Here is a 17,007-nt window from a genome sequence, read left to right as displayed (position 1 = left end):
GTATTTTCTCTTGTGCATTTAAAAACTTCATTCTGGGGGGTAGCTAGTTGGTATAGTGAATAAATCACTGGCCTTGGATTTAGGAGTACCTGAGTTCAAATCTGGCCCCAGACACTTACTAGCTGTGTGACCCTGGGCCAGTCACTTAACCCCCATTGCCCCACCAAAAAACAAGGAAAGAAAGAAAGAAAAATAAAACAACTTTATTCTGAGAAGGGCTTTGTAGGTCTCATCAAAATGCCAAAGGCATTAAGGACACAGAAAAAGATTAGGAATTCCTGTCTAAATGACTTACTGATCATCTCACAACCAACATGTGTCAGAGGTGCCCCTTCAGGGAAGCTATTATTATGCCATCCTGGTTCTGTTATCACTTGAAAAATGGTAATTGACATTTATGTGGTGCTAGACTATTTCATACATATTTGAACCCTGCAAGGACCCTACAAGGTTTAACATATATGTTGTTTTTTATGGATAAGGAAACTGAGGCTCAAGGATGTTGTGACTTTAGGTCATAGATTTAGAAATAGAACATGTAGCTTTAGAGGTTATCCAACCCAGGCCCCTCATTTTATGTTAGTAAACTGAGGCACAGAGATGTGAAGTGAATTTGTCCCAAGTGGAGGAGCCGGCGCTAGAATTCATCCCCTCATCCTCAGTCCAGAGTTTTCTCCACTATGTTGCACTGTCTTTTTTGGGGGGTAGCATATTTCTCCCTTCCGACATTCAGTGCATTCGGACTTGGGCCATCACGAAGATGAGAGAGGACAAAGAAGGATTACGCTGACTTCTACTGCTTGGCCCCAGAAAGTAGAACCAGGAGTAATGGGCGCACGTTCTAGAGAGGCAGATTTAGCCTTGGTGTTAGCTATTCACAAGGAGGACGTCTCCAGAGGTGGTCCGCTCCTTCTCACTGGAGGTCTTCAAACATAGGCTGGATGTATTGGAAGAGTCGTAGGTCTAAGTGTGGGTCGGACTCTGTGGTCCTTTCCTACTCTGCTGATCACTGCATCCTTAGGGAAGATGAAGGCTGGTTTTGAGGAAGGCAGTGAGGAAAGGCACACCTTTGGGGTTTGTGGGCTTAGGTTTAATTTTTTTTTTTGGTGAGGCAATTGGGGTTAAGTGACTTGCCCAGGGTCACACAGCTAGTAAGTGTCAAGTGTCTGAGGCTGGATTTGAACTCAGGGACTCCTGACTCCAGGGCCGGTGCTCTATCCACTGCGCCACCTAGCTGCCCCTGGGTTTAAATTTTATAACTGATGCCTAAGATGTGAGCAAGTCACTTCTCTAGTTTACAGTCCCTTCATCTGTAAAATGAGAGGGCTGGGCTAAATTGTCTCTGAGTCCCTCTTATTCCACATTTACGATTCTGGGATACTGTGCTCACTGGTCTGGATGCATCCAGCAAAGCATCTGGGAGCATTTCCTGGCTTCCTGACTTCTCATGCCCAGGTAAGGGTCTGAGGAATCAGTCTACCCCTGTCTATCTGTGCTTTAATGCTGTAATGATCCATTTAGAGCAATCTCATAACAGGAAGCTTTATCCTTGAGACCTGGCCTAATTAGGATTGGGATAATTTTCTTCTACCTGGCTCTTGCTATTTTTAATCAGATACCTACCGTCTTTTATTCTTGCATCCCCTCCACCACGCATAGACACACACAACCCATCAGATGAGAGCTAAATGCAATCATACAAAATGACTATCCAGAGATGGCCTCACAGCAGTGAGATCCTGGGAATATATAAGCGCAAGGCCACTCAAGGGCCCATTGGTGTTCATTAATTCTCATTATTTCACTCACTGGTACATAGTGTCACCCAAGGGCTATGTGACGATCCGACACACTTCAGCAAACGAGAGAGTAAGGAAGCAAGAGCTCTCATCTTTGTACTGGGTGAATTAAATTGAGAAGAGAAAGAAAAGAAAAATCATTCCATTTGGATACTTGTCTGCCTTTAGCTCTTTTCTCCATTGAAGGCTTGTGTGAGTTTACAGAGTCTCAGAATTCATAGCCCCCATCAGGTATATCCAACAAATAGGCTTCTAGCTTTTGCTTGAAGACCTCTTGTAATGAATCCCGGCCTCCTGAGGAAGCCCATTTCACCTCTGAAAAATACTAATGAGGAGGCACCTAGTCTAAACTGATTTCTTTGCCATTTTCATTGATTATTCTTTGTTCTGAGCCTTGCGGCACCCAAGTGAACAAGCCCAAGTCTTCATCTACTAGACATCCCTTCTCCTCATTGAAGTCAGCTATCCTATCTCCTAGCTTCTCTTCTCCAGAGTAAATTATGCCCAGTTTCTATGTATGGAACAGCTGAACCATTCCAGTTCCTGCCACAAGTCAAGGAAACAGACCACCATCCACATGACCCCATGGCAGGGTCGCCATGTTGCTAATGTCTTCATGTTGTTGGGTATTCTCTTTCCCAATTACTTTTTTTGTTTTTTGTTTTTTTAGTGAGGCAATTGGAATTAAGTGACTTGCCCAGGGTCACACAGCTAGTCAGTGTTTAGTGTCTGAGGCTGGATTTGAACTCAGGTCCTCCTGTATCCAGGGTTGGTGCTCTATCCACTGTGCCACCTAGCTGCCCTCCCAATCACTTTTTTTTTAAAGTGAGGCAATTGGGGTTAAGTGACTTGCCCAGGGTCACAGCTAGTAAGTGTCAAGTGTCTGAGGCCGGATTTGAACTCAGGTCCTCCTGACTCCAGGGCCGGTGCTCTATCCACTGCACCATCTAGCTGCCCTCCCAATTACTTTTGACAACACTGATTTTAGGAAGTCATTTCTGGGTCTCTACTTTTCTGGAATCCTTCTTATAAAGGAGCCTAGCCCTTTGTGGGTGCCTATTGAGAAAAAACAGTCAACCATACTTGATTTCCCGAAGCAATATACAAGCTTCTGAAGCACAAAGGACACTGATCTGACTGTCTGAAGGCTAGTTCCTTTTTCTTGTGACTCCAAGGGTTAAATACCATGGGCTGATGCTCAGCATGCAATTCCTGACACAATAGTTTCCCTCAAGGAAACTCTAGCAGAATACCAATTTTTAAGAAAAAGTAATGGTGGGGACAGCTAGGTGGCGCAGTGGATAGAGCACCAACCCTGGATACAGGAGGACCTGAGTTCAAATCCAGCCTCAGACCCTTGACACTTACTAGCTGTGTGACCCTGGGCAAGTCACTTAACCCCCATTGCCTCAACCAAAAAAGAAAAGAAAAGAAAAGAAAAAGTAGTGGTGCAATGGAAACAATGGGTGATTTGGAGTTGAAGGAACTAGCTTCTCATCCTGGTTCTGCCACTCATTATCTGTGTAATTCTAGGTATTCATCACTCTGGTCCTCAGTTTTCTCCTTTATAAAAATGAGGATATTACACTAGAGGACTTCTATGGTCTTTTGCAGGTCTAGGTCTAGGATAGGATATGCTAGCATCACAGACCTCAAGGCTATCAGAAACCACCTTTGCTAGCACCTTCATTTTTACAGAAGGGGAAACTAAGGCCTAGAAAGATGATCGACCTACTCAAGGTCACACAAATGATAAACATACCAGGTGGTCATCTGACTCCAAAGATAGTTCTCTTTCTCCCCTGCAACTTTAACTCTATAGAAGTCTTTTAACGTCTTTGAACCTCAGTTTCCTCATCTAGAAAATCACACCTCCCCCCTCCTTCACAAGGCTATCTGGAGGACCTAATGAGAAAACTTATGTAAAGTGCTTTACAGCTCTTAAAGGGGTATAAGAATCACAACCGTGATGATGATGTCAATAACGATGAATCATTCCTTCATTCCCAACAGTAACAATTGCCCAGAGAAAAGGGCAAGAAATGACTCTGGGATTTGTGGACAAAACCAGGAATTAACCAAAACATAGCTACTTGGAGTTACTAGTTTTCTCTCATAGGCATAGCCAGAATCTTTAAGACTACAGACATTAAGGTATATTGGAAGTTTCCAAGGCCCAGAAGGAAAGGAGGGGAAAAGTCCTGAGATGTTTCCCCAATTGTTTGGAATTAACAGCACAGTTCTAGACATCCAGGTCATTGGGCAGTTTTCCAACCTTATATTATCCCTGACCCCAAACTCCATTGATTTCACTTCCATAGACTTGTTAGGATGAAATCAGAATCAAGCTTGCTCAGTGGTTTGTGATTCCTGTCCAGGCGTTGTAAAGACATTGGCTGCTTGTCTTCCAAGTCAGTTAAGGAAAACCTAAATGGAGTCTTCTCCAGAAGACAAAAGAGGGGAACCTTGACCTAGACACTAACCTGGAAAGTAAAAACCCTCAGTTCACTTCTCTGTGATTTGGGAATAAGTGCTAGACCACAGGGTTCCCTTCTTCCTCACCTGCCCCCATCCCTGTCCTGTTTTGTGATGTTTCATCACAGATTTAGATTTGGCATGGACTCTAGAGGTGATCTCATCAAACATTCTCATTTTACAAAGGAGGAAACAGAAACCCTTAAAGGTAAAGTGACTTGTTCAAGGCCATATAAGGAGCAGGTGGCCAGGCTTGGATTTTAATTCAACTCAAATTCTGTGGACCTACATACACAAGCAAGGAAAAATCAACTGGTGCAGGCTTAATATCATCGCCATTTTGGAAACCACTGGTAAAGTAAATACCTGGTGGTTTAAAATACAAAATCCAACCATGAAGCCATTGGAAGATTACTTTTCTTTGGTCTCCAGGAGTTCTCTTGGATTTCTTCCACAGCAGGTTTGTCTGATAAATGAAGGAAGAGCCTGGTCTCTATTAATGTCACATATACCCATGAGAAACTAGTTCTTACTGCAAATTGAAAGTTCACATGGAGTTCAGGGAGCCCATCAGGAGGCAAGCTAGCTGATGGATTCCGATATGTCTCCAAGAGATGCCTAAGTGTGTCATCCCTGCCTCTTTATGCCTCAGTCTGTTCTCCTGCTTTGGAAGAATCACTCTCCAGAAAGTCAAAGCAATGGGGCATTCCTATCTGAGCATTTTCCAAGGAGATGAATTTGGGGAGTTTCAGAGTTGAAAAAATAATGTTTCATGACAGGCTTTTGGAAGGTTGTTGGTTTGTTTTTTTTTTTTAATAGGGACATGACCCAATAATTCCATTGTTGTCTCTTACAGTATTAGCCAAAACGACAAAGGGCAAGCGTCTATTCAACGATTTTCACGGCATGTTATTCATAATTGCAAAATCCTGGAATCCGGCAGAAAAGTCCAGCAGCAGGGGAATGTTTAGATAAATTGTATAACTTCAATGCAATGGAATTTCATAATGTAATGAAGGCCAGCATACATGAGGAATACAAAGAACTCAGTCTGGAAAGGTTTGTGAAATAATGCAAAAGCAAAAAGAGAAACAAGGAGAATGAACTATAGACATTTAAAGCAAATGCGAATTTGTAATAGGTTTTGTTTTTCTAGCATTTCCATTGGATGGGGAAGGGGATGGGAGGGGAGATAATTTTGAGCTAAAAAAAGGAATAAAATCTGTGCGAAGAAGAAGAAGAAGAAGAAGAAGAAGAAGAAGAAGAAGAAGAAGAAGAAGAAGGAGAAGAAGGAGGAGGAGGAGGAAGTAGAAGGAAGTAGAAGAAGGAAGAAGAAGAAGAACAAAAAGAAGAAGAAGAAGAAGGAAGAACAAAAAGAAGAAGAAGAAGAAGAAGAAGAAGAAGAAGAAGAAGAAGAAGAAGAAGAATGAAAATGAATGGACAAAAAAAATATCCCAAAAAAGGACTCAGAGGGAATGGTTGAAAGGTTTTCAGGATGCTTTATCATTCCTCTCCTACCCAAATCAACCAATCAAAAGACTTGGGTGAAGTTTTAAATATGTAATTAGAGATGGGTTATAATTTATAATTTCTTTACAAAGTGGGAATTGGTTTTTTCCCCTGGGTCAAGAAAGAACCCAAGCAAAAACCAAAGTGATTGGCTGAGGATTGGTCATTTCTATTGAAAGAATATAAAAGAGGGGGTGCTACACAATTAATTATTTTAAATCTAAATCATTACTAAGTAAGTATAGTTTGCTGGTGTTCAATGCTGTTTGTAATTAAACAATTTAAAACTTTTAAAAAGAGATAATGAGAGAGAGAGAGAGAGAGAGAGAGAGAGAGAGAGAGAGAGAGAGAGAGAGGAGCTATATGGAGAAATCAAATAACCTAAGTGAAAGTTGCAATTTCACACAGAAATCTTTGTTTTGTTTTGTTTTGTTTTGTTTTTGTGGGGCAATGAGGGTTAAGTGACTTGCCCAGGGTCACACAGCTAGTAAGTGTCAAGTGTCTGAGGCCGGATTTGAACTCAGGTACTCCTGAATCCAGGGCCGGTGCTTTATCCACTGTGCTATCTAGCTGCCCCCACACAGAAATCTTTGTATGAACTGAGCATGGGGGTATTATAGTATCATATTGTGTAAAATATTAGCAAAGATATATTAGCCAGGATTCATTTTCTTTCTAGTGAACATTTCCCAGAAACATGCCGAGAGGGGCAGCAAAACTAGAGAATGCTGGGTTTGAAATCAGGAAGACCTGGGTTTGAATTTTGTCTCTAACTCTTACTAACCATGTGACCCTGGGTAAGTCACCTAAACTCTCCAAGCCTTAAGCGAGTCACTAAGATTCTTTCCTAAGTTACAGATGATACTCATGGGTTGGATCTGATGGTTACTGAGATCCCTCCCAACTTTAAAATTCTGTAATTTTGATTTTTATCAGCGAGGGAGGCCATTCTTATACCACATGAACTCACAGACACTTGACACGATCCCTTAAAATAACCAGAGGTTCTTCGTTTGAATCTTGCTTTCTCACCTCTTTTTTATGAAGTGATTCTTTTCTAATAAGAGCTCTGCTTGGTCTTCATGACAAAAGATTTGAGAGATAGGAGAAGCCAGTGACATTGGGGGTCAGGGAAGGGGACCGAGGGAGAAAGAGAAATGATTTCTTTCATCCTCTTACCTGGAAGCTGTGCCTAAGGCGGTGATCCAGGCCTGGAAAATACCAGCAAAAAAGGTGAAAGGGTTTTTCCTAGTCACCACGAAGTAGAGTAAAGGGAGGAAGATGCCTCCGTGAATGATGAGACCCACAATCACAGTGACCATGTACATCCCTAGTTGCCTGGCGACCACTTCCAAGTCCTTGATGGCGATGATTTTTCCACAGATGAGGCAGGCGATACCCAGGGGAGAATACCTACAGAACAGAAAAGGCAAAGGAAAATACACTGAAGTAAGTGCATCATGGGATTCAGCTCCTCAAATGGGTCCCCAGTATATGTGTCCCCTTAAAGACAAACAGATTTACCCAAACGACTGGCTCTTTTGGGGACTACTACTGATAGTACCACACCACAATAATGGCTAGCATTTATGTGGTGCCTTGAGGTGTGCAGTTTCATCCTCACAGCAACTCTGTGACATGGGGAGTATTATTGTCCTCATTTTATTGATGAGGAAACTGAAGAAGACTGAGGTTAAATGACTTGTTCAGAGTCTCAAAGCTAGTGACAGGATTCAAACTCAGATCTTCCTACTAGTACTCTTACTAACTGTAAGCATTTATGTAAGTCATGAAGCCTTGCACAGCATTTTACATCAATACATCCATAGGTAGGTAAAATGTTATGCATATAGATGTATGAGTATATATTAAGTATAGCATTTTACATATATATGTATATACATACATACACATATGTAAAATGTTATGCATATAAGTGCATATGCACATATCAAGCATAGCATTTATACACAATTATATGTATGCAAAATGCTATATGTATATATGTATATACAGATATGTATAGGTATAGATTTGTATTATATAGATGTGTGTATATGTATATATAGATATAAATGTGTATTTATGTATGTCTATGTATATGTGTATGTATATCTATCTATCAATCTATCTATCTATCTATCTATCTATCTATCTATCTATCTATCTATCTATCTATCTATCTATCTATCTATCTATCTACCTATCATGTGATCCTCCCAACAACCCCGGGTGACAGCCGATACTACCACCCTCCCATTTTACAGATGAGGAAACTGAGGCAGAAAAGTCAAATGACTTTCCCAGGGCCACACAGCTGGCAAGTGTCTGAGGCAGGATTCAAGTTCAAGTTTTCCTGATTTCAAATCCAGCTCTCTCTGTGCTCTCCCACCCCAGCAGCCTGTAAGTTGCTGGACTATTAAAAGGGCCATAGATTTAAGGGATATTATTTATGTCTTGGTCTGGCTTCCTGCATTAAGTCCTGAGAACTTAGTTGTACTTGTTTTTATAACAAAATTTTAAAATAAAGTCTTCTTCCAGAATTCTCCAATAAAAGGGGAAAAGGTCAGCACTATTTCATGGAGAGGATAAAAGGCTGGCAGTTAAGAGGGGAATTATCAATTACCAGTCTTGTAATGGCATTTTCTGTGACTAGCGGGGGATACTTCTCTCCTCTGATCTAGTCTATGCTCTGCAAAAGTGGCAATGTGGGTCACGTGTCCCACCAGAGCTCTCTCTCCCAGTGGGGCTCTTAGGAATCCAGAGCTACCATTTGGGAAAGCTCTCTCTGTCTCTCTCTCTCTCTGTCTCTCTCTCCTCCTTGGAAGACAGGTGGTAGTTTAACCTAAACATGATAAATGTAACAAAGCCAACCTGTTTTGGAATAAATGAGTCACAGAGACATAAAATTAGAGCTGGGAGAGACTTCAGAAAATAGTGTATGTTATAGCCAGAAGGTACTTTAAAGGTCATGTAGTTCCATGCCTTATTTTATAGAAATGGAAACTGAGACCCAGAGAGTCTCATGGGTACACCTGATAAAGCAGAGACAGTATTAGAATTTATTAAACTGTAAAGTTTAATAAAGGGACAATGCTGGTTTTTATTTTTTTTTATTTTTGTCACCCCAATACCCAGCACAATTCCTTGCACATAGTAGGGACTTAATGCCAAATGAATGAATTTTCAACCTTAAGATGGAGGGCTAGCAGAACAAGGGAAAATTTTGAATTAGATAATACTTTATTACTTCAAAGTCTGGTGGTAGTATATTTGGGAGTCACTTCAATGAAAATAAATATACACAAAATAGATAAAGAATCAGTTGTGATTAGAACATGATCTATGTCTAAAAATTTAAATGGTTTTGATGATGGGAAGCACTCACATGTGCTCATTCCAAGACTATTTTTACTCACCTATAAATGGGGATAATAATAGCACCTATCTTGCCCCCCACCCTGAACCCTGGGCTGTTATATAGATAAATGAAATAATACATTAAAAGGTCTTTGCAAACCATATCATGTTATAAAAATGCTAGCAGTTATTATTATTATTAATGTTATTGTTATTTGTGCCACTGATGTACACACACACCAAGCACAGGCTTTTGTGAGCAAATAATAGTAACAGTTGACATTTCTACCTCTCTATTTTTTTTTAAACAAAGCACTTTCCCCACAAAAATACTGTGAGATAGGTAGGACATTATTATCCCTATCTTACAGATGGGGAAACTGAAGTTCAAAGAATTGTGTTTTAGCCATGATCACAAAACTTCTAAGAGGTGGTACACTAGGCATGCCTCCATGCTATAAATTAAGGGACATTTAACAGGCTGACCTTGCTCAAAACATGCCTCCCATTTCCTATAGTGGTGTCTGAAATTCCACCATTAGGGCTTTATTCCTTTGGGTCCAGAGAGAGGTCTTTTGGGTTTACAAGTGTTTTTTACTCCAATGAAAATAACTGGTAAGGTGCAGGTTATTAATTTATGCTAATCATACCCAAAGCTGTCATCGTTAGTTATGACAGTCACTTAAGAACAAGACCCAGGGAAAATAGGAAGTGGGTAGGAAGGAGGGAGGAGATCAAGAGAGGATTGGGGAGCACTAAAAGAGAAATAGGAAGGCAGAAAAGGCAGCCTATTAACCTTCTTATCCTTTGATGGGATTGGCCCCCCAAAACATATCTCCAAGTGCTAAGCCCCAAGTGCAATAATATCCCCAAGTACCAAGCCCAGTCTACTGAGCATGGTGGGTAAGTAATAAGCTTAGTCGTTGATTCATACTGGAGACACCAATGCAGGCGTCAGAGAGTGAAGATATCTAGTGATTTTAATCTTCGTTTTCCATTCTCCAGGCACGCAGGCACCAACAAAAGCCCCATACATCACTGTCAGCGTCTGGATGGCAAGGGCTCCGTGGAGCCAAGAAATTGTAAATAATGGGGCTGAATATACCTTCCAACAAAGCAAAAGAGCATTTATCCCTAGGAACACAAATAGTCAATTCTTTCCCAAACAACAATTGCCCTTTAAAAAGCACTGGGCAGACATGCCTAAGAGCTGTTTGGAGACCCCGCTGTGTGCTCCCTTCCCTTTGCCACAATCCAAGGATGAGCTGTTAAGACAAAGGAGAGCAAACGTTTTCAGGGACACAATGGCTCGTCTTCCTCAGTAAACATGTCAGTGCTAAGGCTGAATCGATCTATTATGTAAGGGAGCAGATTATAGGCTGGGGATGCTGTTCTGGGTTAGCTCACTAGGTTGTTGGGAAAGTGAGGTCTTGAAGTGTCTTTGGAGAGCAGAACACACGGGCCTGAAAATCCCTGGTTATAATTAATTCTGGCGTCAGTAGGCCTTTGTTAACCAAAACTACCCGCTCCCCATGGAGAGAAATAGTCTCAGAGCTGAGGACCAGAATGGAAAACAGGAGGACAATTACTGTACAAATCTGTAGAATCTTTTCTTTTGATTTCATTTCTCTATGAGGGATGGGGGTGAGTTGGGGAGATGGGCTGGGAGACCAATCACTTTGGCCTCTGGGTCATCGAGTGCCCCATCAAGAATTAATACAACACTCACTATCTACGTGACCTTGGCCAACTCACTTAACATTCTCAGGCCTCAATTTCCTCATCTGTGAAAAGAGGGAGTTGGACTAGGTAGCTTCTGTGATCTCTTCTAGCTGGAAGTCTATGAGCTTATGGTCCTAAGTCAATTTTTCTCTCTTGGACTCAGTTTCCTCATATGTAAAATGCTGCTGCCAAAATGATTTTCCTTTAGCCTACGTCTGACGATGTTACAAACCTCTCCAATAAATTTCGGTGACTCCCAATTGCTTCGAGGATCAAGTCTAAAACCTTTCATTTGTCTTATAAAGGTCTTCGCAGCCTGACTCCAACTTACCTTTTGGGCACATCGGACACTATTCCTCCTCCCATTCTCTGTGATCCAGCCAATGTGTTCCACACATCTTCCTTCTCTGTGTTTGCACTGGCTGTCCCTTATGGCTGTAATGCTTTCACTCCTTCCAAATTCCACTCAAGAGCCACCTTCTACATGAAATCTTTCATGGTTCCCCAAGTGCTGGTGCTCTCCTCCCTAACTAGCTTGATTTACTCTCTTTATATTTAGTATATATGCAGTCAGTGTCTCCCTGGATAGACTGTAAGCTCTTTGAGGGCAGGGTTGGTTTCATTTTTATCCCCTTTACCTAACATTGCACCCTGCACATAACAGGCACTTAACTCTCTGGTGATGCATTGATTGGTGGGAGGAGTGTTCCCATAAGTGAAATCATGGCTCTTTGAATCGTTAAAGCATCTAAAGAGGTTATTCTGCTAGAAATGCCAACAGATGACAATATGTCTGGCTATTTGGAAGCATTCACCCTATCATTGTGCATTTATAAACCCTGTTCTAAGGACCTCGGATCAGGCTCTGAAGGGTTTGAATGAATTGTTTAAAGGTGTGGCGGTCACATGAACTGAAGCTCTTCTCACAGAGTGAATGCCTGAAGTCTCAGCTTCATCCAGGACATTTAACAACCAGCCTCCCAGATCCAGAGAGAGCCAACAATTTTATAAACAACATGGTCTAGATCGAGTAGACCCAGCTACCGGGATCATTGTTTTATAGGGCTTTTAAGCGCAGACCGTGAGCATCTCTGGCTCGGTCCTCTTTTGTGTTGGCCCTTGGAGCAAGCATGACTGCCGGCCATCCAACCAGACAGAGAAGCTGGCTTGGGTCATTAATATTTTGTTTCTCCCACTGAGACTTACAGGCCCCTTAGAGATAAGTGACATCAAGCTAATGAAGAACATATGTACAAAACTGAACAATGGGCAGGGGCCCGGATCCTCGTGGAGGATGTGTGTGTTTCATCCCATTGTCAATTTCTAGCCTAGATTTCATAATCATTGGCTTGTCTACTTGCACAAACCCAGTCCAATAAACATTTATTAAGCTCCCATCAATTGAAATGTACTGTATTTAAATTAAAATTGAAAACATTTAAAAATTTAAATTAAAAACAGTCTTGTCCCTCAAGGAGCATATATTCTCCTGAAAAAGGTGGAGGGAGATGTTGGAGGGAGGGGCACAACATGCAAATGCATATTTACATGATAATATGAGGAGCTAGCCCTCAAACCCAGAAGGATTGGGGAAGGCTTCCTCCAGAACAAATGAGCCCAGAGAAAGCCAGGGATACGTAGTGGTCATGGTAGAGATGAGGAGGAACTGTAAAATGAACAGCCTATTCAAAGGCATGGTGTCAGGAAATGGGATCTGAGGCTTGGGGAGGAGTCAAGTAGGATTGTTGGGCTGCCACATGAAGGGCAAAAAGGGATGAAAGACTGGAAAGGTGGGGCAGTGGATAGAGCACCGGTCCTGGAGTCAAGAGGACCTGAGTTCAAATTTGGCCGCAGACACTTAACACTTATTAGCTGTGTGACCCTGGGCAAGTCACTTAACCCTCATTGCCTCACAAAAAAAAAAAAAAAAAGACTGGCAAGGTAGGCAGGGGCCAGACTGTCACAGAGGCATTTGTCTAGAAAATGCAAAAAAAAAAAAATTCCACTTATCCTACAAGGCTGGAGATTTAACCTCTGAACCTGAGTTTCTTCCTCTGTAAAGTGAGGGAATAGCACCAGATCAGGGGATCTTAACCTTTTGTGTGCCAAGGACCCCGTGGGTGGTTTGGGGAAGTCTATGGAGCCCTTCTCAGGGTAGTTTTTAAGTGCACAAAGTAAAATGCCTAGGACCACAAAGAAAATCAATTATATTCAAATATAATTATCATCGGATCTCTAAAACAAGTTCATAGATTCCAGGTTAGGGTCTCTGAACTAAGTCTCTCTTAAGGCCGGAAAGAATTCTGAATATGGAATCAGAACCAGGCTTCAAACCCTAACTCTGCTTCTTGCTGCTTCTCTAACCTTGAGCCAGCCTTCTTTCTCTGAGACTCAGTTTCTCATTTGTAAAGTGAGGGTATTGGACTATATGACCTGGAAGGCTTCTATGATCTCTTTCGACTCTGAAGTGTTAAGCCTCATTTTATTTTTGTTTCTCTCAGCTTGATGATGGCCTCGGGTACCATCTTTGCCTTTTTGTATATCTCCATTCCCAATTTTACTGGTTGAGTTACATGATACTACATCCCAAGGGTAACTGTCTCAGGCTTCTCATACTAAAAATACGAGTTCGCTCTTCAGTCCTTGAAAGCAGAAAGGCTGGGCCTTTTATCTGCTATCTTTGTGATGTGATTGTGTTTTTCCTGGAAGCTCTGCAAAGAAGAATTTTTGTCTATTTCCTTAAGGGGTCAAAATCTCTTTTGGAGAGTTCTCCATTGCCTCGGCATGTTTCTTTCCTCTTAGGTGTGATCCAACATCCTCCAGAAATTCTCCTCTTTCAATCTGCCCTTGGCCCGGTCATGCTTGACTTTTTCCGTCAGTGATTTGAATGAAAACAAAGAAGGCATGTTTATCAACTCTTACAGCTGGGAGAGAAAGTTAATGAGGTGGATGATAGAATCAGTATTTAAAAAAAAAAAAGTTAAGCAAGCTGCAATGATGGAACCAAACTAGTTATTCCTATTAAATGTCATCTTAGAAAAGTCCTTCCTTTTCATTGAAAACACAAGCTACTACTGCATGAGGGAATGTGGCTAAGCAGGCTTATGGGCTTACTTCTCCAGGCTATAGTGTGATGGGATAGCCAAAAAAAAAAAAAAAATGTAATTCGATCCTCAGCTATGTTTACTGAGAGACAGTTTCTAGAAGTAGGGAAATAATAATCCCACTTGCACTCTCTGCATCCAAAAAAGACAAGGGGTGCATCTAAAATCAAGTCCTATGAAGAATGAAAACGAGGTATGTTTAGTTGGGAAAAAGGAAGATGGGGTCAAGGAGACATGAGGGATGTGTTCAAATAGCTGAATATGATTGGGAAGAGGGATTAGGATTATGAATTTAGGGCTGGAAGGGATATTAGGGGCCAATGAGGCTAACCCCCTCATTTACAGGTGTAGAAACCGAGGCTGAGAAAGGTTAAGTGTCTTCTCCAGGGTTACACAGCTAGTCAATTATTGGAGGCAGGATTGGAACTCCTATCTTCCTAGCTTGAGGACAAATCAGTTGAAAATCCAATTCCCTATAACTTTTACCCAGAGTTCCTGGTTCTTACCCTCTGAAGTTATACAGAATTAGATTGAATTACAGCTGTCCAAAAAAAAAATGTAATGGACTTCCTCTTGAGTTAGTAAACTTCCTTCCCCAGCATGCATTTATGGGAAGTATAGAGATATTGCTTGTTGTTCCAACTAAGTATAAACTCATTGAGGGCAAGAATTGTTGGGTTTTCTTCCTTTGTATCCCTGGCACATAGCATAGTGACTTGCACATGAGAGAAACCTGAATAAATGCTTATTGAATTGAGTTGATAGAAAGTGCATCAAAGGTCAACAGTTATCTCAGTTCAACTTGGAAAAGGCCTTTTCAGTCTCATTCCCAAATTGATTTGCCTAGCAACCAAGGGCATTATGTGGGATTAGGCTTGAAAAGGTCCTATCACCCTAACCTACTCAACTCTTTGTGATTTTCTTAAACAGATCCCCCAGGATGATTTGAAGGGGGACTGACCAGTGATTCATGGATATAATTGGAGTTGAAAGGAATTTTGAACCATAACTCAAATTACTTAAACTGAGGGACTTAGTTTAAACTGAGAAAATTAGTTCAAAACAGTCTTAAAAATGACTAAGGACTTTTTATAATGAGCTGGCTAGGTGTGGCTGTCTGGGGTTTGTATCCCTAAAGAATTAAAGATGGCCCCTGAGGCTTTCAAACTATAGAGCCAGCCGACTTTGTCATAATATCCTTGGCTATTAACAGTAATAAAATGTAAAGACCCAATTAGAGCTGGTGGAGCTGGAACCTTTGTTCAACTTTACATCAAACAAAATTGCCGTACTCTCTACATATTTAACTATAAGCTATATGATTGTCAGGGATATCATAAAGGGGATTTTTGCACTGTATGAGAGGTCAGACTATGACCTCTAAGCTCTCTTTTGCCTTTCATTATAATCTATAGGTAAATCCATCCTTCTATCTCTAGAAAAACCAGGTATAAACAAGTCACACTTACCACATGATCATTGTTACTAACTTCATGACAATTTCATTCAGGATATTGAAAAATTCAACCATCAGCTTGGCCTGTTCTCCCATCTTCCCCATGGCAATGCCGAAAGCAATGAAGAAACCTATCAGACCTGTGGGATGAATCACATCACATAAAAGGACATAGGATAAAAAAAGGTGTTTTGCCCCTTTTATTGCCACTTCAAATAATAGGTTCATAAATTTTAAGCTGTAAGCAGGGGTGTCCTGGAGCCAGCTCTAATCAGATCAAAAGAACTGAATGTTAAATTTTCAGTGAGAGAATTTACATCTCACAAATTGGCAAATTCTACAAGTCAGGGCTTGATTTATTGTTTTGTTGATTTCTAGACTAAAGAAAGTGATGGAGAAAATGTTAATAATATAAATTAAACTAAAACTGTGCCATGCACGCATATATACATGTTCTTCTCATTTTCTGGACTTCAACACCATGCCCCTGCATCGGTATCATCATCTCACCTCCAGGCTCCCCTCCCTTGCTTTTCAGGTCTCTTTTATGCATTTGTTTTCTTCCAAGGCAAGCTACTTGAGGGCAGGAACTGTCTCACTCAACACAGTGATTGGTACACAATAGGTGCTCTCTCTCTCTCTCTCTGTATATGTGTATATATACACACGTGTGTATATATATATATATATATATATATATATATATATAATGTTGAATTGAATTACCCAAGATCCCAAAGGTGGTAAGATCTTAGAACTGTAGATTTAGAGGTAGAAGTCACATTAGAGGCCATGAAGTCTAACCTCCTTACTTTATAGGTAAATGAAACCGAAGAATAAAGAAAGTGACTTTTCCAGTGTCACTGAGGTAATAAATGAGGGGGATTTGAATCCAGTTCCTCTGACTTCAAATCCACCTCTCTTTTCTTGTATCACATTGTTCAATTATAGCTTATGAGTCTAACTGTTATTGTTGAGTTGTTTCAGGCATGTCCGACTCTTTGTGACCCCATTTGGAATTTTCTCTCAAAGATACTGCAGTGCTTTGCCATTTCCTTCTTCAGCTCATTTTACAAATAAGGAAACTGAGGCAAACAGGGTGAAGTGATTTGCCCAGGGTCACACTTGTCTGAAGCCAGATTTGAATTCAGGAAGATGAGTCTATCTGACTGCAGGCCCAGAACTCTGTCCACTGCATCAACTAAACCTATAAGCCTAATCATTAATCATTTAAAATAAATGCACTACATTTCACAATGGAAATGCCTTCTCCCTAGATAACTATACCTCTCCTTAATATTTTCCATATGAGCAAGATTGTGATGTAAGCCACTATTAGAATTGTTAAGCAGCTGAATTCATTTTCATTCTAATCTGAAGGTTAGCTAGCCCCTTTTCCTCCCTTCCCTGCCTATGAAATCACTTGTAATAGAAATCGTATAATCATGGATTAATCAGGAAAAGGCTTGCTGGGACTTGGAAGTTAGATTGCAAAGGTTAGAGCCTACACCACAGCATGGGAGAGTGGGGAGCAGGACAGCCCCAGATGTTCTCAATGAAGTCACACTATATCGTTGGCATG

At 41.0% G+C, this 17,007-nt stretch overlaps 1 protein-coding gene across 3 annotated transcripts in view; it reads right to left on the bottom strand.

The window, feature by feature from the left end:
• The window catches only part of SLC1A2 (solute carrier family 1 member 2), a 220,645-nt gene that overhangs the window by 79,974 nt on the left and 123,664 nt on the right, over nt 1-17,007 (bottom strand). For all 3 annotated transcript variants that reach the window (XR_006353653.1, XM_043973243.1, XM_043973242.1), the window contains exons 6-7: nt 15,439-15,565; nt 6,963-7,196 (exon numbers count right to left, since the gene is read on the bottom strand). Coding sequence is in view for 2 of the 3 variants with exons in the window: in XM_043973243.1 (XP_043829178.1) it covers nt 6,963-7,196; nt 15,439-15,565 (361 nt within the window). In the remaining variant the exon portion in view is untranslated. The remainder of the gene's footprint in view (nt 1-6,962; nt 7,197-15,438; nt 15,566-17,007) is intronic.

This window comes from Dromiciops gliroides, chromosome 6 (assembly GCF_019393635.1).
Source record: "Dromiciops gliroides isolate mDroGli1 chromosome 6, mDroGli1.pri, whole genome shotgun sequence".
NCBI classification, from domain to species: Eukaryota; Metazoa; Chordata; class Mammalia; order Microbiotheria; family Microbiotheriidae; genus Dromiciops; species Dromiciops gliroides.
The sequence above is the reverse complement of the archived record's forward strand: the minus strand, read 5'-3'. Positions and strand labels throughout refer to the sequence as shown.